Source organism: Raphanus sativus, chromosome 7, assembly GCF_000801105.2.
Source record: "Raphanus sativus cultivar WK10039 chromosome 7, ASM80110v3, whole genome shotgun sequence".
Lineage (NCBI taxonomy): Eukaryota > Viridiplantae > Streptophyta > Magnoliopsida > Brassicales > Brassicaceae > Raphanus > Raphanus sativus.
In genome coordinates, this window is record NC_079517.1 from 7099578 (window position 1) to 7127057 (window position 27480).

Sequence of the window (27480 nt, forward strand, 5' to 3'; positions counted from 1 at the left end):
AGTTCCGATCGTAAGCTGCTAGGATCTTTACTTTTGTTTAAAATTCTACAAATGTTTATTATACTACAACTTGAGCTTAAATACTACTCATCATATTCTTGAGAAGGAGGCCATGCTGCAACCAACATATCCCTAATGTCTAAACGCAAATGATGACCGTGTGATAACACGGTGCAGATGTGGAAAAGTGCAATAATTGATTACTTTGCACCAATCTAATATTTCACAAGAAATCTTGGATTTAAAAATCATAAGAACAAAACTAATAACACTTCAAAAAAAAAAGACAAGAAAAAGATTGAAATCTCTCACAATGAATGAGTCACAAACCAAAGAGGCTATATATTAAAAAAGGAAGAAAAATGCAAATCAAAAGAACCCTTCGAGCCTCTCTCCTCCTAAGTTTCTCTTGTTTTCTTAAATCATTCTCCCTATCAACTTTCCTTGTAATTTTCCATAAAAATTTGTGTTTTTTTATTTTTGCAGAAAATTAGTAACAACCCTCTCTTTCCCTTCCCCTGAAACATAGAAAACATGACTCTACTAACTCGGGACATAAGTCCCGATCCAGCCAAGCCCACTGATGAAGAATGACATGGTCTGAAGAAACAAGTAGATGAAGTAATTGTTCTTCCCGTGCATATAGTCATAGCATCCACACACGAACAAGAACGCCGCGAATCCTAGCTCCAATGTGTTCAATCTGATATAAATAAATTTATAAATCATCACCAGCTGTCTATGTATTGTTTTCTAGCAAGACATTGTGTTCGGTATAGAAAGTACGCATACCGATCAGGCAGTTTGAAGATTCTTGGGAACCTTTTAAGCCCCTTTGTATTCCCTTTAGCGCTCTGGCCACTTCCAAGCTTAGCAGTCACGACCCATTCGTTAGCTCTACCTGCCTCAAACAGACCAATCAGAGTGGCCTTTGTCCGGTGCAGCGACATCACATTCTCAAACAGAATCCAATAGAACAGCAGATGAATCGACCTATTAAAAAAAACAATTTAGTACAAGGAAGCAAAGACAGTTTACTTGGCATACAATTAACCTAACCAAGGAAAAAAATAACAGAACCCTAAGGTAAGTGACTTGAGGTACAAGAAACTCAGTTTACCTGGGAGTACCAACGGAGTTGAGGATAGTAATGATGGAAGGGATATAGACCGAACCCCAAATAGGAACTTTAACTTCAGGGACAAGAATGGTGAGAGGAAGAACAACGCAGTAAAAACAAAACGTGACCCAATGTGCAATGACTTTCCTCACAAAGAAGAAGCTGTAGATCACGTACACTTTCTTCCAGAATCTCACTTTCTGCAACAGATCAGTAACACTCAGATTAAAGAATTAGACATCAGAGGAAAAAGAGTAGTCTTATTTTGTTTATTACCTTGTTTCTGATGATCTCCATAACCATTTTCCTAAAGAGATTTGCAGGTCCACAAGACCATCTATGTTGCTGGAAACGGAAGGCTCTAAAAGTACTTGGTAGCTCACTTTTCACCTAGTACATAAATAAAAAGTATTTATACATACACCAATTTTTTTCACAAGTAATAGCAAAATATCTTTAGTTCTTAAAAGGGTAAATGATATAACATAACTGTGTTTAATGTGAGACGGACATTGTGCACCAACAACTTTTTGCATTGTGATTAAAAGTATTCTAACTAATTAATTTTAATATATGGAAGAAAACTCATAAATTAAGTACCTGAAGGTCACCGAGGTAGAGAAATTTCCAGCCACGGAGACTAGCTCGGACAGCGAGGTCCATATCTTCCACGGTGGTCCTATCTTTCCATCCTCCGGCTTCATTTATCGCCGCTATTCTCCATATTCCGGCAGTTCCTAGAAAACATTTTTCATAAAATAAACTTTCGTGTTTAGCTATAGCATTTTATAAACTAGTTTATTATAACGCAAAAAAAATATTTAGATAAACAAAAAAGCACAAATCTATATAGTGTCCAGAAAATTTAAGATCCGAGCTTCATTTGCTTCCAGTACAAGTCATAACGTAATGAATGTGTCCTCTTACACAACTGATTAATTAAACACATTATTTGAGAAACCAAGCTTGCAAATCTTACTTATCAGACAAGGGATATGACAATATTTAAGTATAAGTACACCTACTTGCTTCACGTCACAGAATCCCACTCCTCTCAGTCCATTATTGACTTATATAATTAATTAATTGATTTGATTATTTATATTAATAATATGATATATATTTCAGTTCTCTAGTAAGTTGTACACGAATCCCACTCCTCTCAATCAACTATTGATTATTTGTTTATTTATTTGGTTCCTTTATATTAATATAGTATATAGTATACATTTCAGTTTTGTAGTAATAGTTGTACACTACATATTCATAACATTAGAAAAGAAGAGGTTTGGGTCCACATACTCTGCTTCAATTGGTCGGACAACATACCAACTACATCACACTGAACTCGATCATATCAATAGTCAACAATCTTTACTACTAGCAAAACTCCCTAAGTTTTGTCCCTTATTGAATAAATGATGTTTTTTTTATTGAATAAATGATGTTTTGAGTAATCATTGTAAAAATTGTTAGTATTATTTTTTACCGTTGAAGCCGAAGAAAGCATGTGTGGATGAACCGACTTCTTGCTCAACAGTGAAATGGTAGTCCAGCGACATTTCTTGCATCCTCGTCAATAAGCATTCATCAGAATTTACTGCAAAAATATATAATAAAATCGATTCATTAGTAAATACAAATAATCAAAGGTGTAATGTAATGTGGCAATATCAGGAAGTAACGTCCGTCTCTTTTGTTTTTATCTTTAATAATCAATCATATTCACATAGCTTTCTCATTATCAAATTCTCTAAGTTGGACTTATGTCAAAAAATAAAAATAAAGAAAATATAAATATAATAATATACTAAAATACACAAATAAGTGTCGGCAAGAAAATGCAGGTCCACAGTGACTCGATACTCAAACTGTACACTAACACTACTTAACTATTACTGACAAGAATGGATCCCACACTTGAACGTTTAAAGAAAGGCAAAGAGCACATGGAAGGTGTCAGAGACCCGACGATTTTCTAAAGACAGAACAGTGTTAGACCCCAACTCATTAAACCGGATCGAACTGAATCAGTTTCACTGACCGACGGATCCAAATTTTTGGAGCAGATAAGATAAACATGACGTTACCACAACTATACAAGAAATGCTATTTTCAGCGTTTATGCAAAAATCCGTTAACCCGAAAAAAACGCAACTAATTCGACCCGGTATTGCCGTATTGACGTGAGTAGCTTATTTAGTCCACTGCAACAAGGTGTACAACGTAAACAAAGGGCAACGATGTTAACACAGTTTGGAGCTACCCCGCCGACACTCAACTAGCCCTACTTCTGAAAGTCAGTCAATCGAGAAAACGATAATAAAGTATGTGATTGAAAAAAATACAGAGTTACGAAAAAACATTTCAAAAAGCCAAATAAAAAGTGATGAAAAGTATGCAAGAAAAAAGAAAATGGTTACAAATGTGAAAATAATATTTAAAACCAAAAAAAAAGAACATAGTGAAGGACATACCACCGACACAACTTATGTAGCTAGAAAACCAAAACCACGAGCTTTCATTTAATGATCGAAACATCATTAAGTTTTATCACAAAACATAAACGAGGACACTGATTCAGTACTCTTTTGACCCTGACACTTCACACAACACTATCAAATGTCAATTTTTCATTTCTATATTATAACTAACTTCCAAGTCTTATATAAGATCAATGGAACTAAATTTAAGATACTCAACCATAAATGAAGATCTATCTGAATCATCGAATTTAATAATGTTTTAATTGAATTATAAGAATTACCAAATCTCCATCGGGCCTGGACGAGTGCAATGTTGGGATTGTGGACAAGAAACGGAATGCTACGTCGAAGAAAATCAGGTTCAGGCTGAAAATCAGCGTCAAAGATGACAACATACTCGCAATGTTTAACATAACTGCGTTTGAGTCCTTCTTTTAACGCACCGGCCTTGTAGCCAACTCTATTCTCTCTGATTTGGTACCTTATGTTGATTCCTTTACTTGCCCATCTTTGACACTCCATCTCCACCATTTGCTGCACATTTTAAGTATTATCATTTAAATCACACATTTAAGATACAAACAAAATTTATAACAAGTTGATCCAAAATATTTCCTCTTTTACAATTTCTTGGTTCTTATCAAAAAAAATTATTGGTCACAGTACTAAATCTTTTTGTTAGGAAATGAAATCTTGTGAAAAAAATTAAAGGTAGTTGTATTTAGAGAAAGTTGTTGAAAATTAATGCAAAGCTATATTTGCTGAAAATGGACCAAGTAAAAAAAGGACTAGTACCTTAACAGTAGGATCTGTTGAGTCATCCAACACTTGAATCACGAGACGATCGGACGGCCACGCTAGTCCACTCGCCGCTCCTATTGATAGCTTGTATACCTGAAAGGCAATAATCACGGAGAACCTTTTCACTTTTCAGCCCCTATAATTTAGCTATTCACTACAATCAAGCCCTTAACTATGGGTTTATACATAAACCCCCCCAAAATATCATAGAACATTTAACATCCGCCGTTCCAAATCCCCAAACTGCGGAGGAATATGATGAAAAAGGTGGGGAAAATTAATCTTCCGTAAAGTATGAGGGTACTTTTCTCGAAATCTTAAAAATTTGGGGGTAAATAATGTAAAAAATTATTTTGATGAGAAACATAGGAAAAAAACAGAGCAATGAACAGAGAGAGACAAAAGAGACCTCTCGTTCATTGAACATGGGGATTTGGACGAGGACCACAGGGAAGTTAGAGCTTCCAAGCTCTTCATCATCTTGAATGGGCTCGAACTTGTAACGTTTGTGGGGTTTTTTCCAGAAGAGCTTGACGAGAACGATGACGATTCCCATGTAAACCCTCTCACATAACAGCATGAGAGACATTAGCAAGCAGATGTAAACCGCTAACTGGAGAAGAGGGACAATCACTGGTGCTTTAACAAGCTCCCAGATCATGCCTAGTTGGCCTGTGATCTCCATCTTCACGCCGTCGAATGTCTCTGGTAACACAAACTTTGGTGAAACACCATCCATTTTGGCTTTCTCTCTTTGGTGTTTTTTTGAGTAATGTGGGGTTTATGAAGCGGAGGAGAGAAAGCAAAATGGGGGCTTTTCTCTCTATAGTTCTCGAGAGAGAGAAAACTTATAGGAGAGAGAGAGAGAGAGAGAGCAGAGAGAGAGCAGAGAGAGATTGAGTGTTAAGGGAGAAGGAATAAACCAAGGAATATAAATGGTGAAATTTTGGTTTTGCTATATTACATTTCTATTTACGTTTTTTTTTTGTCAACACATTTCTATTTACTTATTCAACGTTTGTAGATATTTCTCCTTTTTGGGTTGATTTTTTTCTAGAGAATTTTATACAGAGATAAGGTTAAAAAGTAGATAAACACAAAGTGACATTTGCTTTGTGGGCTTTTGTGAGCAGTTGAGAAACTATTTGACTATTTTTTAGTTACAAAGTTATGGTAAAAACAACAGAGGATTTGGTTGTCTTGTTTCTGAATCCGTGCCTGCAAATGGGTGGAGGAGAAAGTGCAGAGAGATTGATTTTCTAATTAATGTTTTCCGTCATAATTTCTTTTTTCTTACAATGATTAAAAAGATTCTTTGGATAGTTATAATCCCTCTGTATCATTTTAAGTGATGTTTAATGTTTTTACACAATTATTAAGAAAATACAAATTTTTATGCACTTTATCTTGGTTATATAAAAATCACATTAAATAAAACAAGTCTAACCAATAACAAAACAGTACATGATTTTGTAATTGGTCACAAAATTTGAATGACATTTAATTTTACCTAGAATAGTGAGAACATCACATATTATGAACCAAAATAAAAATCCTAAAACTTCCTAGAAGATGGTTAAAATTTAAATGTTACATATGAAAAAAGTCATAATTGTTTGGGTTGCGGACAAAAAAAAAGAAGTCATACCTTAACTTCTATGTAATGATAGTTTGAATTTAATTAATTATGTTTTGGAAATAAATTTTTAAAAAGATCCTAAAAATATTTTTTATAAAATTCTGTAGAAATTTCATATTATAATATTAGGAAAAGTTATTAGATAATTAAAATGTAAGAAATTCTTAGAAGATGGTTCAAAATGAAATATAATACACGAAAGAAGTTATAACTTTTATTTTAACAGTATAAGAATTTTCTATGAGATGGTTAAAACAAAAATATCACATATGAAAGAAGTTGACTTCTATTTTAATAGATAAGATGTTTTTATGATAGTTTGAACATAAATTAATTAATGTTTGGAAATAAATTTTAAAAATATTCTAAAATGATTTTTAAAAGATTTTGTAGAATTTTTAGTGATATTTTTAGGAAATTAAATGATAACAGGCCTTTTCAGAAGATTGTCCAAAATAAAATATCATATACTTCTATTTTTATAGATAAGATCAGGAAGTTTTAGAAAAAAGTTTTAAGCATTTATTTTTTATTTTTTAAATGAGCAATGCAATAATCATGGATATTAGCAAAATGCTGTTCTTTAAAACTGGAGAATTTCGAAAAGTTTTTTATAAAATAGGGTGGAAAAGACGCTCCCTAGATGTCTTTGGCGGATTCCCCGGTTTAACTTTCATGGACGGTCATTAAGTATTAATCGGATTTCTTCGAGAGTATTCAGATACTAGGGTCATAAAAAGTATTGTTGTGATTGATAATATATTTGTAAAAAATGTGAATGAAAATCTTAAAAATGGAATATTTTCAAAACAAGTATGCTAATTTTCACACATTAGATTTTACAAATATTTGCACAAAAATATGGTTCTATATTGAGTTTAAATCTTAGATTTTGATATCTGATGGGTCATGGATCCGGATTAGGTGTCGTACTCGGTTGATGCATGGTTCAATAGACAGTGTTATAATATTTCATCTTCTACTAGCTAGTACAAAAATGGAAGCATGCTTGCCTATAAGGTTCATCGAGACGCATAGCATATGATTATATGAATTTAATTGGGTGACAATGGTTTTATCACGCATTTTATGCTTTCTAAACTGTCTGAATCGCAAACTCCTCCGCCACCAACTAGTAATGGATGTATGAATGTATCATTGATGATACCGACCAATTTTGAAGATGAAATGTTCGAAATGGTCGGTAAAATGTTACTGTTTTAATTTATTAACCTATTATTCGCATATATGTCTACTGACGTCCGAACCACGTGTCTGTGGTCGGGTGGTCAAGACGTTTCGTGGATCTTTAAAAGACCCGAATTTAAATCTACACCACACCAGATTTCCACACGTGTGGCCACCGAAATTTTCACATTCTTTCTCTGAAAAATAGTTTACCATTTTTTTTTCTTATGTGTACGGATGTCCGCGGCGTTGGATAACTGTAATTCCATATGTACATAAAAAGTTAGTTGCTAAGACAAGTGTATTTTTACAAAAGTTTTTTTATTGTTTAATTTTAGTTGTTTAGTTTCCTAAAAGTCTTATTTTTCATATTTTTTCTAGCCACAAACATTTAAATATGTATACATCTGTAGGAAATCCTTTTTATATACAAGAACTCTAAAAACTATGCGCAATGTCAATGGAAAATATTGAGCAAGAATTCATCTGTTTTATTTTCAAACTTTGTTCATTTTTTTCTTCTTAAATATATTGCGTTGGTTAAAAGGTGGTATTGCTAGGACTGACAAATAAATCCGAACCCGAATAACCTGATGCAGCGTAAGCTATGATAACACAATGAATCCTATTTAGTCTGAGAATACCTAGGATCAAAATCTTCTTGATTCGTTGAGAACTCTCGAGTTCTAGCCGTAACAAGGAAATAAAAGGGTTTCAAACCTCTCTTTATAAAATATCAATATCAATAATCTGAATACAACCATAAGCGTAGACGGCTATATATAATAAAACCGTAAAACCCTAAAACATCAAAGATAATTATCTAAATAATTAATAAAATCAATAATAAGTTATTTAGAATATTTCCAAATATCTATTTACATCATTCTTTCCGGGTTAGAGAAGATTCGTCCTCGAATCTTGATCGTTGTCCTGGTCTCCTTTTTCCTTCGCTTCCATTGATAATATTTTCCAAATAAGAAAATAAAATTTTGTTCTCCCTGAAACCACGTAATCATCATGAGCTTGAAATACATATGCTTCTCCTTGTTACGATGATGTGATGTTGTTATTGGATCACTTTTAACAAAAGCCCAGCTGACTCCATAATTTCCAAAACGTGAGTTGCCCTGCTTCAAATTGCTGCCGTCCATGAGAATGAAAATATTCTGACGAGTAACTTCGTCGCTCAACTTATCAACCTCTTTACCAAGTAATTCCCTGCCGTCGTATTGAATCCAACCGTCATCATCATAAAGATCGAAGATTGGACTTCCAATAATTGTTTTGTAAACAATTATTTCACTGTCCACGAATAAATTAGCCATGATTCCAGAATCGAGTTTTGATTAAAAAACCAAAACACCAGCTCTGATACCAAACTGATGCAGCGCAAGCTACGATAACACAATGAATCCTATTTAGTCTGAGAATACCTAGGATCAAAATCTTCTTGATTCGTTGAGAACTCTCGAGTTCTAGCCGTAACAAGGAAATAAAAGGGTTTCAAACCTCTCTTTATAAAATATCAATAATCTGAATACAACCATAAGCGTAGACGGCTATATATAATAAAACCGTAAAACCCTAAAACATCAAAAATAATTATCTAAATAATTAATAAAATCAATAATAAGATATTTAGAATATTTCCAAATATCTATCTACATCATAACCGAACCGTATCCGATCAGAAAATAGTACTAAATTCAAACTAAGATTTGTTAGATATTGGAAAAATTTTAAATTTTGATATTTAAAGAATCAGAATCAAACTCGATCCGAATAAAAAAAATCAGGTATTAAAATATATTTTAATCAGATTTATATACTTAAATATATTATCTATTTTATATTTAACATCCCAAAAAATATCTAAAATATATAGGATATTTTGAAGTTGTCTAAAATATTTTAATTATATAAGAATAGTCAAAAGTAAATATTTAAAGTAGCTAAACAACAATCATAATACCAAAATACTTAAAATATATTGATTCTTTATCCATAATTCAATCCAAACCAGTTTTTATGTTAGGTTTGCGTATTTTGGCAATACATTACTCAAATTTATATGTAATTTATATGTTATATATTATTTCTATTTTAATATTTTAGGAAATTTAAAATATATATAAATTTAAAAATAACTTAAGTGTGTTTATCTGAATTATCTGAACTCGAACCGGACCTACAAAAATCCAAAACGAACTTTAATCAAAATTTATAAATATTCAAATAGAGATAAATTTTTTACTTCAAAAATTCGAAACCCGAATAGATCAGAATCGAATCCAAATGGGTATCCGAAAGTATTGCTCTGCAACAAATTTGAGTAATAGTTAAGGGTTAGTTTTTCATTAGTCATCCTGATTTGTAATCACATAATCGGACGTCTACTTCACTTTCAGGTGATGCTTCAACTGTTTCACGATAAAGTCACAACAAGAAACTATTTCAATAAGAAAACTTATAAAAATTGGCTCAACAAAGGCAAAACTCTCGTGTTTTAGGGATGACGAGGACTAGTTTGTTTCTTTATATTGTCAGTTTCCCGAGAGAATTAACCACACACTCTACTTACATTGCCACAAGTTATATATAGATGTAATTGGCTAAGTTTTTTTTCTTGAATCTCGATGTTTGGAAATTTAGCATGCGTTAAAAAAAAAAAAAGGAAATTTAGCATGCGCACCTGGCTAATAACTTTCAATACTACATACAAAAGTTTAACATCCTCATCCGTAAACTATGTAACTAGTCATCCTAAACACTGTCCACTATAATTGGTCAAATCAATTGAGTATGATATAGAGGAATGCAACTTTTTGATATTATATTTGGAATAAATAAAAACATTCTTCTATATTTAGAGTAAAAAACAGTATTCTTTTATATTACACTTTATTATAATGTAATTCTATTTTAGAGTAATTCATCACAGAAAATCCAACTTTATAATAAAGTTGTACTATTTAGAGTAAAAATTGTAGGGGGATGTATTGAATCTGAAATTTGAAGTGATTTTATTTTTAATGAGTTTTGAGATGATTGCAGGAGAATTAGAGAATTTGGTGTGATTTTGTTAAAATACTCTAAAATCTCATCTAAAATAGTGGGATTTGGATTTTTATTTTTATAACTAAAGAACTCTCCTCAAACACTCTACAAACGCTTAAAGTACTCTAGAATCTCCAACTTAAATTTTGTTCAATAACAGTGGATTTGAGAGTGTTTTGTAAAATGTCAAGTTCAATAACACTGAATTTTAAAGTGTTTTTTAAAATCCACGTTTGAATAACAGTAGATTTGTCATTTTAATACAAATCACTTAAAATTCTTAGTTGAATACACTCCCCGTAGAGTATCATTGGAAATGTTTATTTTATTTCTTTCACTTTGGGTTTAATTTTCTTCTTATTTTGTTTTCTTTAGGACTATAATAGGATATCTTTGAATATTTGAGCCAATTTATCACTATACGTCTTTCCTTTTCTTTCCCGCATTTAAGGCCTTGATTAGTGATATACACTACTTTTCTAGATGTTTTATCCATGATTTTGGAATTTCTTTTAATTGTTTTAACAATAAATAATGATTGTTAAAATTTCTAGAGTCTAGTGTTATTGGTTTATAGATTTTCAAATTCTGATTAAAATCTAGTGTTATTGGTTTGATAATTCTATAATTCTATACACAATCTTTTGTTATTCAAAAAGTTTAAATTTTAATGATTTTACAAATTTATTAAAGTAGTTGTTATTGGAAATTGTATTCTTCACAATTTATCTCATAACACAAGATTTTGAAAATATTATCTATATCCCTAAGATTTTTAGAATCTTTATATCAATTTACTTTCGTAGACGTTTTTTATAAACTCAACAGTTCTCTCAACTTTTAGAATCAACAAATTCTATACAAATCTAATTCCCACTAACACCCCCCTTAGTTTTACAAACCGGGTACAATAATAACCTCTCGTTGTTTACAGAAAAAAACCTCTCATTCTCTAACTGTAATATGTGTATATATATTTTTGTAACTTAACTGTAATATGTATATATGCACAATATGTCTGTGATTAGGCCAAAGAAAACATACTGGGTTAGTTGACCAGTGATTGATGATTATAAACGAGTTATGACTCAACTATCAGCATACATAAGGTTTTAGAGATTCTTTGTTATTCTATATATATATGTGTCAAAAATTCACACACGTTGATACCTAACCGAGGGAAAGTTGATTGAACCCCTAAACCATAGAAGAAGTGAGTTTAGCAGTACTGCATGTCTGCATCGTATCTCTCTTTTGCGTCGGTGAGGATATAACTTATGTCAATATAAGTAAAAAGTACATTGATTGGCATGTTATACGACTTCAAATCGATCCGTCTGTCATTTAGCTACAAGAATTACAAAATACACACTATAATAAGATTCGCAATAAAACTACATACAAACTTTGGTAAACCAGTACAGATTCTCATAGAGTACAAATATGATGTACAAAAGTAATATTCATGACTTTTTTACACTAATATTAAAAGAAGAGCACACATGTTGCAAATAAAAATCTGAACTCCAATCACAAAGAGCTATCTACAAAACAAAAACAGGGTTAAGAACTTAAGATACACTTGGAAACCTCCCTGCAGGTTCCTCAGAACTGTGACAATTGTCCATCATCTCTTGAAAAGAACAAATCTCATTCAGTTATAATCTCTGATACCCTTTTACACAGAAATCAGGCATCAAAAGTTTTATACAGTTTCAGGTAAATAACATCTTGAGTTCAGGTAAAGTATGTGTTTTCAAAAAGGGTAAATTAAATTCATATTATTGTTGTTGGCTCTCTCTCTCTCTCTCTCTCTCTCTCTCTCTCTCTCTCTCTCTCTCTGAAGGAGTGTCTTAACATCCACTTTGTTGCCTGGGGTTGAGACCATATTATACACTTTTTAATGCTTCCAAACATATTATGAAGTTGGGACATCTTTGCAACACCTAGTGTTCAATGTAGTATACACCAAAGTCTGTAGTTCATTGTGATGATAATTATTTATTGGATACTAGAAGAATGCTTGTCAATTTGAAAAGAGGATGAATATGATTTTGTCATATGCAAGTCCTCTTCTATGATAAAATTTAGACGTATTTCAATATCCAACCTACTAAATACCAAACTTAAAATTGAGTTAAACGACTGTGAATTTCTGTTTCTCTATACATTAAGTTTCAAAGACCTCAAATAAATCATCGCGGAGAAACAGATTGAAAATAATGTTTAGGAACAAGAATAAGCTTTGATACAACCACCTGAACTCACGAAAAAAAAATAACTTTCACTCGACATCTGCAAGAAGTATTCTCTTACCCAATGAACTTATAGTAAGCCCGCAAGCATAGCTCCTGGATCATCAGCTAAAGCCGCTGGGCTAGGCGGTTGAGCTACTGCTGCTGGTGCTGGTGCTGCTGCTGCTGGAACTAGAGCTCGAGATCCCATTGGCATAACAATTAGCTGTTCCTTGATAAATTCTTTCAACCTGTAGACAAAATAGGTCAATAAATCAAGTGTACAAGCTGTGTTTGGGAGGTTTAGCTCGTGTTAAGAGGTAGAGTTGTCATACTCAAATGTAAGGGTAGGATCTCCTGAGCCTACTGTCATTCGTAGCTGGGTTCTGTCTGCTGGGTCTGTTTCAATTCTTGCCTGGAAAAAAAAACATAAAAACACGGACAATGTGGGATAAGTAGAAGAAATTAAGGAACTGGAAAAGTGGCAAGTGCCAAAACCACACAGACAAAACTTGGTTGAAATCTCACCAAACAGAGCATGGCTCCTGTAGTATCAGAGTAAAAGGTTGTGCTTGCCACTAGATTATTAGGGTTCGGATCCTGAAACAGAAAACCGTACAAGTTTAGTTTATAAAATGTATGTGTCCGCAACAAGTATAACGAGGGACTTAAATCGTAAACAAATACTTACAAGCCCAGGGCATATCGTCACCCGGAAACTGTTGAACAAGTTCGCCATTTCCGGAAGTGCTAGAGGTCTTACACCTCTTACCTGCAAAGAAATTGCAGTATAAGATTATGATGACCAGTGTGACACACTTTATTGTTAAGCCGCATAAACAAGCATATGTAGTAATCTCGGAAGTTATCTATTGACCATTTTGACTAACATGAATCCAAAGCTAGTTCACTATGTTCTTTGAAAAGAATCTTGTCAGGAGCATTTGAATTCTTTCAGATACTAATATATTTTTATTCGATATTTGGCCAGAGAGGAGGAAATACATACAACTTCCTGAAGTTTCAAGGGTGGCCCTGAAAGTGCTCTCCATTGCGGGAAGAACTCTTCAGTTGTCAATTGAAGAGGTTGAAGAAACTTATTTATAACTGCTGGGATGCGCAGTTTGGCACCAACCTATAAACGATCCAGCTTGTTAGGTAGTCACAGATACTAAATAATCCATTCACCAAAACAAGTTAAGGAGGGTTGCGGTGAGTACCACGATTGTACCAAGCTTGTAGGAGAAATCCAAAACCGCGACATCTCTGCTAGGGCGGATGTTCATCACTTCAAGAGGAGATTGTACCTATAACCATGACAGAAATAGGAACACTAAGTAAACAACACGGATGCAGAAAAGAGGAGAAATCGTAGGATTGAGTTCAACAGAAAAAAGAGTACCTGTGCTCGAGGAGGAATCGTATCAGGTACTGGAGACAGCTCTAATTTTAAATGGGCAGGGGGTAGTATTAGAGCTTGGACTGATGTAAGTGGAGAAGTGCTCTTGTTTCCCAAGAAGAGAACAAGTCTCCCATGGTGTCCTCTCCATTCAGCTTTGATGCCGATCTGAGTAATACCAACACTCAACAAAATGAGGAACATAAGAAATAGAAAAGTTCATTATTTGCAATCATTATTCAGCATTTGCAGGAATTATTAGCCACACCGGCCAAAGAAGCTCAGAAAGCAGGGCGCTTGCCTCTGTAATCTGCATACCAGAATAGATCAAAATCAAACCTGGATATAAGGATCCTCATATAAGACGCCACTGTCTTTCAAACATAAAGCATGAAATCTCTCAGCAATGTTTCCGATGACCTGTTAAAGAATACAAAACTGAATAAGAAAACAATCCAAGCATGCAAATAGTAGGCTAGTAGCACGGAGTACAAAAATATATGTTTAGGTTTCTTCTTTTTATATCAGTTGTTAATGTATACTGTTCACAATGTCAATTCAACAAGTTCATCCGGTTTCGCGGCTGTAGCATTATTACGTGGAACAAAATCAATAAACTCTGCAGAGAGTATAATACCAGAACAAGAACATCGCAGGAGTCCATAAACGATTTACCTTTTCACAGTAATAAATTCAAAACGGGTGTCAACAGAAAAGAAAAAAAAGAAACAGCCGATAGTTAAACCTAAGGAAATGAGCTAGCAAAATTAGAAGTGTAAATTCATCCATGTCAAAGAAAGCAAAGGAAGAATAAAACAATACCTCCACATTGTTTGTTTGCTCTCCAACAGGTACAATGGCGGAACCATCCACTTCATCTGCATGTCCTCCTGTCCCACTGGGACCGTGTTGATCAGTTGATACAGCTCCAGGTGCAGCCTCTATAGCAAGAGGTCCAAGAAGGTCGCTAAGGAGATCTGGTGAAGGAGCTTGTGGATCTAAATTACTTGAAGTTCCATTGGGCTGAGAGATAGATCGGGCTACTGACTGAGGTTCCTGCTAGACATGCAAGGAGAAACAAAGTAAGAGGGATAATAAGATAAGAAAGTACGTGCTACGTCAAGCTAAGGAAAATGAAAAAAAAAAAAAAGAGAAGTACTCAGCGTGCGTCCACTTACACTTGGAATCTTCAAAGGTGGAGGTGCCCCACTAACAGGCTGTGGGTTAGCCACAACCAAAGCATTTGAAGGCTGTTGCTGTGCTCTAAGCTTGATGGCACTCTGGTCTGCGGTATCTTCAACAATTTCTGCCTTTTTGATCAACGACGACTATGGAAGAGACAAAATTTCACCATCAAATCATACAGTATTTAAACGTCCCATAAAAGTAAATTTCACGGAATCATAAAATAATTTACAAACCTGGCGCTCCGGAAATTTCGGCATCTCAGCCAATACATCCATAAAGGCAGCACCTTTTTTACTTAACTCGAAATATTCCACTGCCCTTTGTTGTATCTCCACATCAATACAACTCTCGTACCTGCCAAAACACAACATCATTTAGAAAACTTGATTTGATACAGAAAAGAAGAGAACCTAATTGACAAGCAAAACATTGATAATGATGACAAGGTAAGCAAGTCTCACTTCTTGAATACAGCCCAAACTTTTTTTTCCAGTTCAGGATCCCGGGGTTGAGCGTGCATAAGAAGCTTTGCATAAGTGGAAAGAAGAATAGGAATGGTGGGAGTCCTGAGAAAGAAAGAAAAAAAAATATTCAAGGTATACCCAAAGACAAGAGAGCACAATGCAGAATTTGTGTTGTCCTTACGATACTGTGGGAAGCTTCTCATGTAAGATGCTAAAGAGTTCGCTTGCACTGCATCCAGGTTGTCTGGCTAGAAGGTGGCCATACTCCCCCAGTATATAAGCACTGACCTGGCATTTAGAGAGAGAGATATTATATTGTAATAATCAATATTTTTATGTATATATAACATTTTTAACTTTGTACTAATGAACCCAATTTCGATACAGATGAGATTCTGTCAGAAAGGTAGTAACTCCACTTTCCCAGCTTAGGTTATGCAACTTATCTACGCAAAGCAACATTGAAAATTTATCATATAAGAAGCGAGGATGTACAACCTTCACCATTGTCTCATGTATGGCAATCTTGTCCAAATATTCTCTTGCTTTTGATGCGGCGTAAGGCTGTCATATGAAAGAAAACTATCAGCAACGTCCGAGTGTCCTAAATAGGATAATATACAACAGATTAATTCTGTCTAATTTTAAATACCTGAAGGTCTTCATTATTTGTTACAAACTGAACCACACGAAACCAAATGTCATCGCTAACAAAATCCCCAGCCTTATCGATCAACTGAAGGATCACATCTACATACCTAAGAAATATCAAAATTAACATTTAGTGTGATGGAAGGTTGACCAATTGCTTGTGCAAGTAGGGATCTAAAGGTCAGACCAATTGGCTAGTACGTCGTAATTATAATTGCATGCACTGCAGAAGTGAAGATCTCTTTTTTTTAAGTAGTAGAAGTTACACTTACCATGATAGATCAGGAGCAAACTTCTCAGCAAGAATGGCAGCTTTAAGTGATAATTCCTCACGCATGGAAAACTCTGCTGTGCTAAGATACTGCAATGTATTTTTCGGTTCAATTTATAAGCATAAACACTACACAGCTAAATCATTATTCTGTTGGCATCACAAAAATTAAAAGGTCTACAAACCAAGAAAATATTATTATTATGCAGCAAGGCCAACAAAACGTACCTGCAACAACTCTTCGACTATATCCTTGGCATTTGACACATCGCACATCCCATAGAGCAAATCAAGAGCACGTCTACGAATACTGCAGAAAGTTCAACCATTAGAACAATCTGATGCCATTAGCAATAAAACCAAGAAAATAGATATAAATTAAACTAGAAGTTCTGGAAACTGCAGCATCCATTTGCGAAGGAAAAGGAATTAGACCTATATGGACTTTGGTACTCATCCAATCCAGTTATTTATATATGAAAAACGTCAAAATACTAAAGACCCACCAGCCAAGAATTGCCACCACAGGTACATATACCAAAATCGTTTCTTAGAAGAAAACAAATCAATAAAACATGTTTCACTAAAACTACATTGCAGAGATTCAGAATTAAATTTGAAGTTTGATATATGCAATCCAAATTGCGTAATTTCAAATCAGAACTATGACCATAGCATGATTGAATCCAGCTATACTGGTCCCGAATTAGTGCATCAAAAGATAAAGATTTGGGTTCACAAGCCATGCCAGCTTATACTGAGATGGTAAAAAAAACCAACCTGATGTCGGGGTCTTTTAAGGAGGTGATTATCTGAGACTGATGCTTCTTTATGACATCTTGGACATCGGTGACCATTAGCATTCTCGTCATGTTCTCCTGAAATGTTGTCAAGAATTGCATCATGACAGGCCAGTAAATGAGTGAACCACTAGCGAATAACGTTATACGCCACCAACAGTAAACAAATTTAATGTTCTCGCTAGGCTTAGAAGCAGGACGTGTGTATTCGAGATCTCACCAAGCCTAGATATCTGATGTTGGGCTCACGGACAGAAATAAACTTTCCAAGAAGAGCAACACACTGTGACATCATTTCCTTCTCAGCATCAAGATGGATGACCTATATCAAAACACATCAAGTTAGGAAGTTGCTCACCAGTCCAGATAATTGTTTGAGCATTCAAGTCAACTTTCCATGATAAAGCTCTTAGAAATAGCTCGAAAGCTCAAGCAGAAAATATAATATTATTTACTTTTCAACAAGAACAGTAAGGAACATACAAAGAATAGCATGCAAGTAACTGCAAGCGACTCAAACTCATTTTCTCCACGAAAACAGAAAATTTAATTTTAAAAACTTTACATGTATGTTATTATTATGTTTTGGTATAACAGTGTTTTTATGTGAAATGGGGAGCACAAGGAATGGGAAGGGATGGATCAGAAATTTTCTGGCATCAACTTGTTCCCCAGCTTTCTGAACGAACTTACCAGGGATAGAGCTTCAAACAGCACAGCGTGAGATGCATTGTTTTTATTCACATTTTTCACAACATCTGTCCCCATTAATATCCGCTGAAGGACCTGAAATTTCCATGAAATGGCATCAGATATGATATAAAAACAAATGATACAGATTTACTTGAGAAAATATTAAACCTCGAAAAGAGATTTTCTGGTACTGGGATCTTCAATGGTTGGAAAGTACTGAAGAGCCCTCATCGCCTTAACCTGTGCTGACCACATATATATAAGAATCCAAGATACCTTAACTGGGACGCAAAAGTAGACTAAAGCTAGGATAAATCTCTATTTTCATGAGCCGTTTCACATAAAATAAAAAATCCACAGGATAGTGCTCAACAAAAGTTAAGTGCTCAACAAAAGTTAAGGCCAAACCTGGAGCCACGGTGATGGAATGCCGTAGTATGTATACTCCTGAGGCACGTCCTGGTTCCTAGCAAGGCGCTCCAATATTTTGACACATTTAGGTAGACAACTTGAATATGCCTCATGATTATTTGATACCAAAGCTACAAGAAGACTTGTCGAGGATGTCAAGACACCAAGATCCCGTTCATCCAAAAGTTGTGTCATACGATCCGCCCTGGAAGCACACAACAATCAGAATTTGGAACGATGCCAAATTAAAATCAAATAACCAGTTAGTCAGAGTGTTAATACACACCATCCATCAACGTTGATGGCATCAGGATTTTTCCTGAACAAGCGCAGTAGGCACAGTGCTGCTTTTTTCCTTACAAGCGGTCTGCAGCTGCTAGAAATCTACAGCAACGAAGTCCCATACCGTTAATATGTTTACTTATACGGATAAATATCCAATAACGTATCGTAGTGGGGTCACTTACAAGCAGCTTTTGAACGTCAGGTGCCAATGATTCAGCAAAATCTCTCCCACCAATATTTCCAACCTACAGGACAAAGCAAACATGGCAAGGTAAGAGAGCCAGAGAAGAAAGGACACACCGTTTTGATGAAGTGGAAGGCTTTGAATAACGAAATAGTAGAGGAAACAGACATAACGTGGCCAAAGACTTCCATTGAAAAGTCACTTAATTGCGTCCCTAATCTGAACGATTTCACTACACTCTAAGATCTCAACAAAACGATAGACAAAAGACCACATACCAAAGTCAATGCCAGGCACTGGAAAGTCTCATTGCGGCCAATTATATCGTTCCGCACTGTATTTATTGCCAACTTCAAAAAATCATGGTTCTCATTGAGCAAGCAGGATGTAACAATGTAGCCAACCTGTGATCATCAATGAAAAGTTCGAAACCAGCAACTTAGATAGGAAAGATACCAAAATATAAAACTGGTTATGCAAACCCTTCGGAGAATATGCATGGCATCATTTGTATATCTTGGTTAAGAGTTGCTATAGTGTTGTTAGTATATATTTGGTAAATGTCCCATTTACATTACCAGGTCTAATTAAACAGAGTAAAATTCCAAAACGCTTGAAATAGTATTTAGATCTCGCTTATTATGGTCTTCACTGAAATCTACTTTGTTTCATCTTGAACATTAGATTTAATCAAACAAATACCCCCACATATTTCTCTTCTCCTAGCTTTAGAAAGCAAATACTTTAACTGTTTAAGCTAGCAGACAAATTTACTGACCTGCTTTTCAGGATACTTTGGAGCAGATATAAGAGAAACCGCCTCCATATGGCCAAAATCCACATCGTAACCAAGCATATGTATATATAGCATCTTCCAGACATATTTCTTCTTTTTATAAGGTGTCAAAACCTGTCAAACAGAAAACAATCAACAAATGCATGAGGCAACTCAATTCTAAAATGAAGCTCAGAATATTGTTGTTTAGTAATAGTCCAGCTGACCAAAGATGGACACTACGGGCCAGCTACAGCTCTGCTATACTTATAGTATGGAATCAGAACTTCACCCAAAACGTGATACAGAAACACAGCTTAATCAACCAGGGAACGGGATAAATTCACCAATGTTACCGACCGCCATGTATAAAATCAAATTTCATCCCAATCAAATGATCTTCTTAATGAGCTATTCAAATCAATCTGTGAGCTTGATTTCTTTCCTTGGACTATTATTACATAAACAAATTCTCCCCAAGAAAAAAACTATTACTCTCTATCTAATTGAAAATACCCTAAAGAGCTTCCAAGTAGAAAGCAGTAGTGATGTTAATGGCCTAATCTCCAAGCATATACAATACTGCCTTTATCAAGGTGCACATTACATGATAGAAATGAAAACGACTATACACAATAAACCAACTCGGAAACTCTAATTCGATTTCCAGTGACTGTATCAAAACCTATTAAGCTCTACCAATCGGATTCGCATTGAAACAGAGCCTAACGTTAAACAATCTTTGAAGGAACAGGAGAGGATACATCTCCAGAATCTCTATTCAATACAAAAAAAAAAACATAGAAGCCCCTCCTAACCTTCTCGTTTTTGAAGCAGGTACGTATGTTACCCAGCTCCTTATCAACTCGGAGCCGCTCCGCCTCCTTGTTCTGGCAATTACGAATGTCGCTGATGAAAACGGAGAGTCCTCTCATTCCGGTCATGGTGGGGAAAAAAACAATCTCTCTCAGATCCACCGTTCGCACGAGCAGATCCGACTCGCGACCACCTGGATCTAACTACGACGAAAAGGCGTAGAGTACAGCTCGAGCGTGAACGATTCGCTCGGAGCGCAGATCGAAACTCTAAGCGTGGAGATGGAAGACGGCACTTTCGAATTGAAGAAGAAGATTCAAAAAGGGGGGGGAGGGGGAGAGATCTGGTGTGATGAGAGAGATAAAACCTGCGGGGAGCGACGGGAGACGACTTCTATTTTTCTTATTTATTTACCAGCCTGTGACTATTCTCAATGTTGTTGTGTATTTTTCAGATTTTTTTTTTGTCTTTTTATTACATATATATACTAGGTTTTGGTTTCTATATAGGGAAATTATCTAAATAATTATATGAAAATTTAAATAGAAATAATAATGTATATTTCAAATTCTGAAAAAAAAACTATAGTTCATATGGTAAGCACAAAATGTAAGAAATGAGAAGATTTAACTTTTAAAACAATTTTTAAATAATATAAAATATAGAATTAAGAATTTAATATCCATAAAACTGTTCCTACAAAGCCAAGAGTTGTGCAAAAACATGTAACCATTCAAAAAAATTCGGAGTGTTAAGAGCATCTGTGAAAATTTACAATATAAAATTATTATAAGATAAAATCTTATATGTATTTATATATATATATATGTGTGTGATTATTAAAAAGAATAGGCAAAAAATAGAAACAGTACTTTTTGTCATCAGAAACAAGAATTTGTGATAAGAAAAAAGAGTAGAACTCCACCAAGAAAGTACATATTGATTGTGAGCTCCATTATCATGCAGCTCTTTCACAGGTAAAATGATTTCAATATTGACAACAAAATATTAACTCTACTACCACCAACTATGACCAGTAAGAACAACCCAACAAACTGTATCGCATTTGAGTATATTTCTCATAGTTGTTGTTTTTTTAGTGTTTATTACATTGGAGATGCTTCCTAATGAGTAGAGCCTAATAACTCAATGAAATAGAATCTGTTGGATCAATTATTCAATATCAATGAAGCTTTGGAGGAAGAAAAAAAATAGATTATAGGAGGCGAAAAACAGAAACAAAAGAACATAAGATGAGGATGTAGCAGTTGGATGACAGGGGTGGCCAAGCTGTTACTGAGAAGATACTCTCTATCAGATGATGCTGCCATCAAAGTATCCTAAGAATATTTTGATTCCTTTATATTTTATTTTCTTGCAAACATGTCGAAAATATTTTTATTTTATTTATGTTTATATTTGCTTTAAAATATTTATTGTTTTAATATATCCACCTACCAACTATTCTCCTTTTCCTCCCTTTTTTAAAGATGAAATGTTGAAAAAGGAGGTAAATACTGCATATATCATCTGTGCAAAACGTCGGAAAGGCAAAAATGACGTTTGCTTAACGTAATCTGCCAAATACAATTTTTAGCATACGATACGACCCTTTAAAGCTATTTATATTTTCCAAATGAAAAAGCGATCATCCAAAACTATAATACCTTGTAGCATTAGTAGCACTTGGTCTCCGGGGACCTCTTTAGCAACATCAAACTATTCTCTCTCTGCATCCAAGGTCATACTTATAATGTACATGGTTTTCCTCTATAGACTCTCTCTTTATCATAACAGGCTCCTCCCTTTTCATACTGAGACAGATATGGGGACAGAAATGAATATAGACAATTAAAGAAAAACCAAAAATTTATCCATACAGGTGCAGTAATGTAAGGAGGTAGTAAAGTTGCATATATCATCTCAGCTTGAGGAAGACGAGACACGATTTTATATTATCCATGAAAGCAAATGGGAAGAACCATAATGGAAATCTAAAGTCCAAGTCTAAATCACAAGATGATCTTGGATACAATATCTGACCCACACTCTTCTCATAAAGAAGCAATATTGATGACCATCATTAGATTCATCCCTGAGAATTGTGTAGTCTCTTGTCTCCAAATTACATGTCTTCCAAAGATAGGTAATAAAATAGATGCATTTTTCAGTAAAAATAAAAAATAAAAAAAATAGATGCATTGCCATGGGTTGGGAAGGCCGATTTTTTTCAGAAAAGTTTCCAAAAGTCATTATAATTCAAACACCAAATCTCTAAAACAATTTCTTCTTTTGGAGCTAATGCTTTGACATACATGACAAAGCCTCGGGATGTAGTCAAGATTCCTTTGAAGTCTTTGTTGCGACCAGAATATTCCGGCAATTGCACAACCCGATAATGATCTGATTCAAAAGAGAAATCATGAGCTACAAATGTTCCAGGTACACAGCCAGTAAAGTAAATCTTCTAGTTCAGGCTGATATGAAACAAGTTAGTGATTTGATACGGACAGTGAAGCACCTTGAAAATCCAACTCCTTCATGGATCCAAAAGGATTGATACTATTGTGGCTTTTGAACATCTTTGCCCTTAGCTAGTAGGATCAAGATTAAAATCACTGAAAGTTTTGTATAGAAATCTGAAAAGAAAGAAAAAACAAATAAAATTCCTAAAACATCTTTGTGCTTGAATTTTACCACTAGTAATACTTTATTACCGAAAACCAGAGACCGCTCTAAAAACAGAGCATAGTTCGAAACGTTATAAAACAATAACAAAAGACATCACATAAAAACCATATTGATAGTACTCCATCTTAAAATAAATAAAAAATGTACTGAACTCCCAGAATCTCAGATCAGACCTTGCTCGACCTGCATCCAAAAGTACTCCTCATTTCTTATATCCTCCATCCTTGCCTCATGTGTTGCAGTAGCGTAGGAAAGTAGTGAAGTCGTATCCATCATCTCAGCTTGGGGAGGACGAGGCACCGATTCAATCCACCGTGGGATCACGAATGGGCATAACCAGATACAAACTTCAAAGTCCAAGTCTTCTTCCTCTAAATTTGATGATGATCTTGGACGCCATATCTCATCCACACTCTTCTTACAAACCGACTCGTCAATGAAACAACCATTACTAGATGCATCACCGAGGAATGTGTAGTCTCGTTTCCGCAAGTTACAAGATACCCAATGATAATCACCTTGACTCCATAGATAGGCAGTACTTATATCAAATGGATGCATTGCCACGGGTGCGTAATTACCGACAATCGGGAAGCCTACTTCCCACAAAAGTTGCCAAGTGTCAATGCCATCACTGTTCAGCCTCCAAATCTTCAAAACAGTTTCGTCCTTTTTAGCCAATGTTCTGACATACATGACAGAGCCTCCTGATATAGTCAAGGTTCGTTTGTAGTCCTTGTTGTGATCAGGATAGTCCGGTAATTGCACAACCCGGAACTGATCGGACTCAGAATAGAAATCATGAGCTGCGAGTACGCCAGGTTCGCTCAGACAAGTAAAGTAAACCGTACCATTCAGGTTGATATAGCACATGTTGGTGATTTGATGGGGACATTGAATCACTTTAGAAATCCAAACCCCTGTCTCAGAGGAATACACAAACACACTCAAGACACTCGAGAGATAATTATTTGTGGCTTGGTAAGAAGCTATCCTAACCACTTTAAAGCTCAAAACGACACCGTCCTCGTCCAAGCGAGTCACTAAACCAAACACAGTAGAATGAACACCTGTCGGATCAGATGGAGGAGAAGGAGGAGGGATTTTGATCCATTGCTGTGTGACTGGACTCCCGACGTAGCAGTAAGTTTTGTCAGATCCGTCTGTGAGCAAAACCAATCCACCGGAAGAATCAACATAGTCGCAGTCACCGCAGAGGTAACGTTTGAAAGAGTGTGGGATGAGTGGAGCTGGAGATTTTGGATTAAGATCATCACATGTTTTGCGTCCATGGAAAACTATGAGTTCGTCTCGTCCGTACATGAGGGACCACGATGATGATGATGAGTTTCGATGCAGCAGAGATAAAAAGTGACGGCGGAAATACGAAGATCCGATTGTTGATTTCCATGTCTTGCTCACTGCTTTGAATCTGGAGATGGTTTTCAATGGTAATCTCGCTAGAATCTCCGTCTGTATCACCTCCAACAGATGGGTTTGTGTTGCCATCGCCATTCTCTAGCTAGGGTTCCTAAGTTTTAACTAGTGAAGTGTGTTCGCTAAGTTAAAAGGAGGCAATAATAAGACCATATCTTTTTACAAGAAAAAACTGGGCCTCCGGAATACAAATTCAATTAAAAGCCCATAAATTGTTTTCTTGCAAGACAAATCACCGATATTTGTAGGCAGAGACCATATATAGTTTGAGAAGTCGATCAAGTTCTTCCTCCGACATACTCTCCTGATGTTCCCTTGTGAAGTTTGGGTAATAAACAGGCATTTGGAACGATGACCAAGAAGCAACCCTGCCTGTTAACTGATCACAGTCATTGTTGGACGACGGATCCAACGGTTTTTCCTCGACAACATCTGAATTTTTACTTGACGAAAAGGTTATTTAAGCCAATATACTGTATAAAGAAGATCATGTAGATGAGATCAATTGAAAATTTCCTTTCTACACACTAAAATATAATAATGGAAACATTTTATTTTTATTATTCAGTGATATGAAAGATTTTCATTATTGCAATCCAACTTCAAAAAGCCAAATCGAAAGTGTTGTATTGGTCCGTTCGAGCAAACCGGTTAGAATTCGGTCTAGATCATGAACCGGATTCTTTCTAAGACTCGGTAAATAAACTAATACATCACTAACGACATTCGATAACCAATAGCTCCTCCATCAGACTAAACAAAACCGAGCCGGTTAGACTACTGGACGCCGGATAACTTAGCCCAATCCACAAACTGCATACCGCCATATACATTGTTAGCAAACCGGACTCCAACAGTAAAGGCCATGGCAACCACAGGGATGCGTTTGGCTGCTGTAGAACCTTCCACGACCCGTTCCAGCCCGTTGATGATTTGGTAACGTGCGTTGGAAGATAATCCCAGGAACACACCTGGTCAAGATAAAAAGAGTGAGTGTTTAATTGTTGTGGCACTTGTCTCTAAGTTGTGCAATTAAGTTAGGATGAGACGCAAGACATTACCCCAGAGAGCAGCACTTTCAAATAGAGGTGGAACAGGGACGTCTTCTTCTGATTTCTTTATACTCCTATAGTGAAACAAGAAGACTATCATGATTGAGAAGAAGTAGTAAGATAAAAAAAAGTCTGGTGAAAAGAATTACCGTTTTGCCGTCATGATCAGATTTGCAATTCCCTGACCAATGAGACCGCAGCCGAATCCAACCGACCCATACAAGACACCCTAGATAATAACCACACCGTTTAGTTAAACCAAAAGGTGGCATGGAAGGAAGAACAAACCACAAAGAACATTCCAAAGCAGTTTTCTTCTTCGTACCTTGTAGAAGAAAGTTGCAATCCGCTGGTTAACCGAAAATTTACAACCCGGTCTTTCTGCTTCAAAAACACTTCATAACCACAAATAGATTAAAAAAAACGCAGTATAAGTGCATCTCAGTTCGAATATAAAGCCAACTCCATAACATGGAGCACACAATGCAAAACGAGAGAGAGACAATAACACTCTTTTACCTGCTAGGAAGAGCTGCACAAGATCGCTTCAGGCCGCTAAATAAACCAGTTGATGATGGCACAGATGTCTTGCCGATACGTGCATAGGGAGCCAAAAGTCCAACCAAAGCAACATCAACAACAAGACCTACCAGAAGATCAGCGGCATACAACTCAAACTCTGACCAGAAATCTTCCCCTCTCTTCTGCACTTCCGCAAACGTTGCACAGCAAGAGTCTATGGCTATCTGCATTTTTACATCCGTAAACCAAAGATCTTTACTACTGATTCCACAAGTCAGAACATTTTAAAAATAAATAAAACAAAAAAAAAGACAGCTTTAATCACTGACAGACAAACCTCGGTTCCAACTTTGAAGAGAAACGAAGGATCTGCAAGCATTCTGTTTCGAAGCATCGTGCATGTCCTCATCAGAAACCCAAGAGGCCAAACAGATCCCTGCCAAATCATTCATTACCCTCAAGGCGTCAAACATAAGCCAAACATAATCTTACAGAACATCTTTTTCAAATGTTTCAAAAAAAAGAAAACAAACAAAACCTGGAGATCGAGATAACGGAGAAGAAACAGTTTCCGAATCCCGACAGACTTCGCAGCATCCAACATATCCTCCGGTAGTGTAATCCCTCTACGCTCCGTCTCTTTCATAACTTCATCGAACTTTAAAATCGGACCAAACTCCTTCTCCTCAGCTTTATCAGCTTCATCCTCCTCTCCATCATCACCTCCCTCTCCTCCACCTCCGCCTCCATCACCACCATCCCCGTTTCCTCCGTTAATCCCACCGTCATCTCCGCCGCCGTCTCCGCCATCGAGTTCCGGCTCCAACTCCCTAAAGCTCTCATCTTTCGATCTGCCTGAGATTTCCCTCGTGACCACCACATCCGATCCAACGCATCGAGCTCTCAAACTCCGGGAAGACAGCTCCGAGCTCCAATGGATCCGTGTGGATGAAAAAGCAGGGCTGCGGCGGAAACAAACCACCGACGCTTGACCGGCTCTGCATTGAATTCGCGGCTCTACAGAGTTGAACACATCGCTGGAGAGGTTTGAAATGTGGGAGATTTTCAGGGATAGAGACATTTGCACCCGATGATGCTCTCGAGTGCGTATGAACCACCTAAAAAGGTTTGATCTTTTGCAGCTTTTCAAAAATCTTAATGTTTTTCTTTTTGTTTTTGGTGGAAACTGGACAGAGGGAAGAAGGCGGAGGAGAGAGTTATGTTTATGGCTTAGGGTTTAATTCCGTGTTTGGTTTGGGTTTGGTTGACCAAACTCAGCCGAACTAATCTTGGTTTGTTTCGGGTTTAGTTCG

General features: G+C 35.7%; 4 protein-coding genes across 4 annotated transcripts; all 4 read right to left on the bottom strand.

Annotated features, from left to right (window-relative positions):
* Nucleotides 1-178: 178 nt before the first annotated feature.
* LOC108817882 (glucomannan 4-beta-mannosyltransferase 2) lies at nt 179-5307 on the bottom strand. The gene is made up of 9 exons (XM_018590703.2): nt 4817-5307; nt 4402-4500; nt 3888-4140; nt 2610-2720; nt 1721-1857; nt 1397-1510; nt 1121-1320; nt 793-993; nt 179-703 (listed from the first exon to the last, which is right to left on the bottom strand). The coding sequence occupies exons 1-9, from the start codon at nt 5144-5146 to the stop codon at nt 544-546; spliced, it is 1605 nt and encodes a 534-aa protein (XP_018446205.1). The 5' UTR covers nt 5147-5307; the 3' UTR covers nt 179-543.
* A 7089-nt stretch (nt 5308-12396) lies between these two features.
* LOC108817804 (AP-2 complex subunit alpha-2) lies at nt 12397-20856 on the bottom strand. Its single transcript, XM_018590603.2, has 27 exons — nt 20468-20856; nt 19653-19784; nt 19153-19278; nt 18873-18935; nt 18692-18789; nt 18403-18610; nt 18163-18234; nt 17995-18087; nt 17522-17623; nt 17282-17379; nt 16730-16811; nt 16503-16591; nt 16232-16337; nt 16078-16143; nt 15761-15867; nt 15577-15681; nt 15349-15469; nt 15106-15255; nt 14750-14986; nt 14267-14347; nt 13931-14095; nt 13749-13835; nt 13538-13663; nt 13220-13300; nt 13057-13128; nt 12864-12943; nt 12397-12779 (listed from the first exon to the last, which is right to left on the bottom strand). The coding sequence occupies exons 1-27, from the start codon at nt 20591-20593 to the stop codon at nt 12620-12622; spliced, it is 3033 nt and encodes a 1010-aa protein (XP_018446105.1). The 5' UTR covers nt 20594-20856; the 3' UTR covers nt 12397-12619.
* A 2343-nt stretch (nt 20857-23199) lies between these two features.
* LOC108816546 (F-box protein At3g26010-like) lies at nt 23200-24713 on the bottom strand. The gene has a single exon (XM_018589117.2). The coding sequence runs from the start codon at nt 24669-24671 to the stop codon at nt 23319-23321; it is 1353 nt and encodes a 450-aa protein (XP_018444619.1). The 5' UTR covers nt 24672-24713; the 3' UTR covers nt 23200-23318.
* A 415-nt stretch (nt 24714-25128) lies between these two features.
* LOC108814438 (protein RETICULATA-RELATED 1, chloroplastic) lies at nt 25129-27387 on the bottom strand. The gene is made up of 7 exons (XM_018587010.2): nt 26706-27387; nt 26505-26603; nt 26165-26391; nt 25971-26040; nt 25795-25874; nt 25655-25719; nt 25129-25564 (listed from the first exon to the last, which is right to left on the bottom strand). The coding sequence occupies exons 1-7, from the start codon at nt 27246-27248 to the stop codon at nt 25371-25373; spliced, it is 1278 nt and encodes a 425-aa protein (XP_018442512.1). The 5' UTR covers nt 27249-27387; the 3' UTR covers nt 25129-25370.
* Nucleotides 27388-27480: the final 93 nt, after the last annotated feature.